At 46.6% G+C, this 6,264-nt stretch overlaps 1 protein-coding gene across 1 annotated transcript; it reads left to right on the top strand.

Annotated features, from left to right (window-relative positions):
- Positions 1-258: 258 nt before the first annotated feature.
- On the top strand, positions 259-3,110 carry ZBTB42 (zinc finger and BTB domain containing 42; the record flags this gene model as incomplete). Its single annotated transcript, XM_082318325.1, has 2 exons — positions 259-364; positions 1,669-3,110. The coding sequence occupies exon 2, from the start codon at positions 1,683-1,685 to the stop codon at positions 3,108-3,110; it is 1,428 nt and encodes a 475-aa protein (XP_082174451.1). The 5' UTR covers positions 259-364; positions 1,669-1,682.
- Between the last annotated feature and the right edge of the window lie 3,154 nt (positions 3,111-6,264).

Raw genomic sequence — 6,264 nt, 5'->3', positions numbered from 1 at the left:
GCAGCGGAGTTGGGAGCGGGACGGCCGCGCTGCCAATGCAGCGGCCGGGAGGGGAGGAGGAAGGGGAGGAGGAGGAGAAGAAGGAGGAGGAGGAGGAGAAGGAGAGGGGGGGAGGGCGCAGCCGGCAGCGCACACCGGCCGCCGCCGGCGGGGCTGGCCGGGGTGGCGGGGGCTATTGTGTGCACCAGACGGGGACACACGCACACACACGCACACGCACACACACACCCGCGGCTCGGAGGGAAAGTATCGCGAGAGCGGCCGGCTAACAACCTGCTCCACAACACCGCCGCGCCGCCGGCCCCGCGCCGCACCCGCGGAGCGCCGCGCACATGCGGACGCCGAGCCCCGCCGTCGCACGCCGGTGAGTACGGGGTGAGGTGAGCCGGCCCGGAGGGCGACCCCCCCCCGCCCCCCTTCCCGCAAGGGGAAAGTCCTCCCTGCAAAGTTGGGGAGCGCGGCTGCAAAGGGGGGGGCTCCGAAAAGCGGCTCCGCGGTGCCCCCCCCCCCCCCCGCCCCGCGCTGCGCGGAGCCGGGCGCCGGCGAAGGTCACGGCGGCGGGCTGCGGGGAGCAACTTTGCGGCGGGAGGTGGGGTCCGGGGTTTGGGGGGGGGGGGGAAGTATGTGGGGGGGCGGGCTCGGGGCAAGTTTGTGGGATTTAATCGCGGGCTATAAATGGGGCTGCTGGAACTTTAAAAGGCAGCAAGCTGTGGTTGGCTGGTAGCGAGATTTGGAGTAACATATGGCATTAAAAGGCGCACAGCTGGAGGTAGCATTTCCATCGCAGTGAAGTCAGAGCAGCTGACTCTCCAGCTTGCGGTGTAATTAGCAAACCGAGCACTCCTCCTTCCCTCCCTCCTCCCCCCGCCTCCCTCCCGCCGCGCCTCGCTCGCACTCGCGCACGCACCCGCGCTCCCTCGCGCCCGCCCGGCTCCGCGCCCGCGGCCGCCTCCGCCGCGCCCCGCGGGAAGGTAAGCGCCCGGCTGCAGCCTCAGCCCTGCCCTCCCGCCGGCCCCACGCCGCTTGTTTTCCTCCTTGGCTTTTAATAACTTCAAGGGAAACTTTTTCCCTTTACCCCCCCCCCCCGCCCCTTTCCGCATGCGGGTGCCGGGGCCGCTTCTCCCCGCCCGCCCCCCCCCCCCCCCCCCCCCCGCAAAACCGCCGCTGCCCCAGCGCCGGCCGCCGCCGTTGTGTTGTGATTCGGTGCATAACGACTGAGGATAAAGTTTAAATGTGCGTGTGTGTATGTGCATGACGTGGGGAATATGCTTTATTAAAAGATGCCCCGAGTTAGCGTTGCTGGGAAGGCAGCCTGGGAGTTTATGCTTTTTTTTTTTTTTTTTTTTGTGTGCGTGTGTGCTTTTCATCTCTTAATTTTATTAAAGTGTTTAGTGGGAGAAACAAAGGTTGGAGGGGCTGCTGCTTTACTAGCTTTTGTTTACTTACAATCAAGTTTTTCCTGTTTGGAGCAGGTGCGAAAGGATGAGAAGCGTGTTGTGTTGGTTTTTTTTTCACTCCCCCCCCCCAAACTATTACAGACAATTAACAGTAAACGTTATCTCCAAGGCTGTTTCTTTGGCTTGTGTTACCAAAAAGCCGATCTGTTTGTTACAGCTGCTAGGAGGCTTTAGTTTACAGTAGCATTCAAGTTTTTCCTGTTTTGAACAGGTTATGAAGGAAGAATGGAGTTTCCAGACCATAGCCGCCAGTTGCTGCAGTGTCTGAGTCAGCAGCGTCACCAGGGCTTCCTGTGTGACTGTACTGTTTTAGTTGGAGAAGCTCAATTCAGAGCTCACAGAGCCGTTCTTGCCTCTTGCAGTATGTACTTCCATCTTTTCTACAGGGACCAGTTAGACAAAAGGGATATTGTGCATCTGAACAGTGACATTGTCACAGCCCCTGCCTTCAGCCTGCTGCTCGAATTCATGTACGAGGGAAAGCTGGAATTCAACAGTCTCCCGGTCGAAGATGTGCTGGCTGCGGCTAGCTACCTTCACATGTATGACATTGTGAAAGTCTGCAAGGGCAAGTTGAAAGATAAAGAATTATGTTCGGAAGAGAAGATTAATGATGAGGCGGCTAGTTTGGAGAAAGCGGAGCATTTTCTAGATGCCGGAGTGCCCCTGGTCCACGAGTTTGACCCAGGAAACAAACAAAAATTCAGCGTTGCAGAATACGAGAGAGCAGCAGGCAAAGAAAAGGTCAGCAGTCACCCCGCCTGGTCCTCTGATCATATAAGTGTCAGCTCTGTGCCGACAGAGGCAGAACCGTGCGCCGCAGCAGCTGGAAAAACAAAGGCTAATGTCAATAGTTCCGCAGGACCTTTGTCCCAAAGGTCTGTTAACCATCCCCTGGCTTCGAGTGATGTGGACTGCGCGCTGGATTTGTCTTTCAAGCCTGTGCCGGGGAGAGATTCCTTACACCCCTCCTATGTCTTTGGACAGCTGGCTTCCGACAGCCAGCAGCAGGGTACCGAGCCACTTGTTAAAGATGAACAAGACTTGCTGTCAGATCAGGAGGACGGCGAAGCCAGGAGTCCGGAGAGTCAGCATTTTGGGAATTCAGCCAAAAGCCTAGTGACAGGGTTAGGACACATGTTCGCGGGGAATGGCAGCTCTCATGCCCGAGAGGAGGATATAGATCAAGAGCGAGACGAGAGCGAGGATGACATGGATTCGTCGGACATCTCCTCGGGCGTCCTCGTGGCTCCGGGGCATATCTGCATTTGCCCGCTCTGTAGCAAGGTGTTCCCGAGCCCGCACATCCTTCAGCTGCACCTCAGCTCTCACTTTCGCGACAGGGACGGCTCCCGGACCCGCCTGTCCCCCGACGGGTCGGTCCCCACTTGCACCCTCTGCGGAAAGACTTTTTCTTGCATGTACACGTTAAAGAGGCACGAGAGGACTCACTCGGGGGAGAAGCCCTACACCTGCGGCCAGTGCGGAAAGAGCTTCCAGTATTCCCACAACCTCAGCCGCCACGCGGTGGTGCACACCAGGGAGAAACCCCACGGGTGCAAGTGGTGCGAGAGACGGTTCACGCAGTCCGGGGATTTGTACAGACATATCCGCAAATTTCATTGTGGCCTTGTAAAGTCCTTGGTTGTTTGAGACGCGTCGTTTTTATTTTATTTTATTTTTTTTTTAAATATTTTTCCCCCACCCTTTTAAAACAAAACAGGAAAAAAAGGCAGCATCTGAATTTTTTTTTTTTTTTTTTCCCTTCCTTTATTTTATTTTGGTGATGTTCACTTCAGGTATATGATCTTCAAAAGATGCAGAGGTATACACTCCAGAGGCCTTTTAATGCAATCCTTCCACCTCTCCATCTCCCCCCTTCCAGCCCTGTCCTTTAGGTCTTCTCTTGCGCACCCATGTTACATTATTAATGTGAAATGATCTAAGTAATTCTGCAATGATTTAGCATCTGTTTTCATGCTGAAAGTACTTGCTTTGTGGTCAGGGTTGTTTTTTGTTTTGGTTTGGTTCTTTTTTTTTTTTTTTTTTTCTTAGTTTCAAAAAAGATTATCAGCAAATTCCGGAGAAAAATTTGGATTCCACTAAGCTCCCCTAATGCTCTCTGCGTGTTGCATAGAAACATCGAAGAGATGAACTATGATTTAAATACATTTCAGTGTAGAGAAACTTGTCTGCATATCGCAGAGTAAGCGGCCATACTCTTATTTTATAGAGCTAGACGAGACCTTAAATTGGCCTCAGTTGCAAAGGGGGTTGAGGATTCCTGGCTGCGTCTTTGGTACTGGTCATTTTTTATTCTCTTTATTATCTTAGAATAGTTCTGCTGTCAGTCCTAAAATCTGAACGAGAAGCTTTTGCCTCGGACTTGACTTAAATTTTCCCTTCCCGCCCATCCTTGTCTGTGGGCTGACCTACTGAAAAGCTGCTTTTGAGCATAAAATGTGGGCGGAAAAACTCTTTCTGTCCGCAGCGTATTCACTCCTGAAATATTGAAGGATGCATGCTAGGACATACGAGATACGATAAGTGAGTAACTTCATTCCCGTATCAACACCCAGGGGCTGATCCTGTCCCCCTTGGGGTGTCGTGGTTCAAGGTAACTCGTACCGTGTGTGTTAGGAGATGCCCTGCTATCTTGTCCGAAAAGTTTGCTGCTACGCTAGAATCAGCAGCTCAGAATTTTATTTTATTTTATTTTATTTTTTTATGAAGTTGGTGATTCCCTCTGGGCCAGATTCTGTGCAATCGCCGGTATTTCGAAGGGGCAGTACGAAGATAAACTGCTGGAGGGAAAACGTGGCCCAACTCTTTCCCCCAAGTGCCACCTTTTCAGGAGAGGTTTTGGGGTATTTTTAGGTGTTTGTTTTAGTTTGTTTGTAAACTGAGGCTGCCTGTAACTGTAACCAGTTTTACTCCAAATAATTCAATTACTTGCCTAATAGAGCATCCTTTGGTCTGTGCATGTTGGTAAATATCAGATTATTCCCTTCCAATCAAAGTACCCATTCAAGGTACGTGTACACGGGACTGAAATATAATAATAATATCCGAGGGTTTTGAATGTCCTGCTGCGTTAGCATTGCTTCACCAGCTTTCTTGACACTCCTGGAGTTGTTTTGTGAAGTTTAAGTGTTTATTTTGAAATGAATTTGAAGCACTGAGTTAGATTATTTTCAAAAGTTTGTGCTTAAAATACTGTATTTCATCTTATGAAGAAAAAATTTCCCAATGCTTTCCCGCTCTGGTCCAAAAACTGAGCACTACCTACATAAATAATATGGGATTGATTTTTTTTTTTTTAAAATAAGTACTTCCTCTTTTAAAGAAAATCAGGATCTACTTGTTACAGCCTCCTCTTATTATTCATCTCTTAAACTATGAATGTACATGTAATGTGAAATTTTGCTTCTATTTATAGTTTGGGGTTTTTTTGTTTTCAGTCTAATTTCTCGACTGTAAAATATTTTTGCTGAACCTGTTACATATGAAAGTTGTGGGAGAGTACTGTATCTTGAACATAAGTGGCTTTGGTACTGTGGTCTTATTCTACTTAATCAGTTTGTTCTTCCCTTTTTTTTTTTTTTCCTTTTTGCTGTGATTGGAAATAGCACTGAACGAAATCTACTAAAATTAAGTTATTTTTCTTTCTACTAAAATTAAGTTATTTTTTTCTCCTGAAGATACTTGATATAGTATTTATTAGATTTTTTTTTTTTTGAAGTGGAATTATTACTGTTAATCTATTTCAAAACTAGTTAATTTACACTTCACTTTAAATTTTATAACAATGGGTTTTGCATGTTGAACAACATGTAAAGAGTTTAATGTAGAGTCAGCATTACTGAAGCTGGTAATCTTAATTTTGCATTCTTGTGACACTTTTGCATTTCAGTTCTCAATTACTGTTTCTTTTTTTTTATTATTTTAGAAGATCATAAAATACGATGTGCCGTAAGAACATCATTAGTGTATGGAGCAGGGAAAAGTTGAAACAAGTTTGTGTCTGATCTTAGTATAGAAATAATTCATTAAACTGATGCTATGAGCATGCTCTGTACTGCAGTGAATATGGGGCAAAAGGTTTTGTTTTTTTTTTTTTTAAAAAAAAAGAAAATGAAAAAAAAAGACTTTCTCATTCTTTACTACATCATGAACACGCTGTTCTCAGTCTGGTATTTGTGTTCCCACTCCTCATAGCTTGCATTTCTAAAGTAAAAAAACGTTTGCACTTATTTTTGTTCTTAAGGTGACTTTTTTTGGCTATCTCTCTGTGTCTCTCTTATTTTTAAGTTGCAATAGCTCGGAGCATGTTTTCAAAATGGTTCATGGCTCTACAGAGAAGTACTAAAAACATTGCACACTTACGCTTGTCTCTTCATAAACTATTTCACTGCGGGGCGGTTGCTGTCTCTGTAGGGGCCAGTCCTGCTCTGCATTTTAAACACTGGATTTGTCTTCTACTACAAACAAATACTGTGAAGTTAATGTAAAAAAAAAAAAATCATTGATATTTTTAATTGTTTTTAATCTTGGTGCAGTTCAGATTAAATATGTATATTTAAAGACACTAATTTTTGTGGGAGAGTTTTATAGTATACAGTATGTAGAAAAGCTATTGGAATGGAATATATTTTATAAAAACGTTCTATCACTGTTTTATAGTGAACTATTTTTTCTTCAGTGTTAGTGTAATACTGTTAGTCTAGATACGACAATCGCAGGAAGAGTGATTCACGCTACTGTTAGCGCTTAGTTTTGCGTGGAGTTCTGTTTGCAACTGTATTGG

This window comes from Platalea leucorodia (genome assembly GCF_965183815.1).
Source record: "Platalea leucorodia genome assembly, chromosome: 7".
Taxonomy (NCBI): domain Eukaryota; kingdom Metazoa; phylum Chordata; class Aves; order Pelecaniformes; family Threskiornithidae; genus Platalea; species Platalea leucorodia.
The sequence above is the reverse complement of the archived record's forward strand: the minus strand, read 5'-3'. Positions and strand labels throughout refer to the sequence as shown.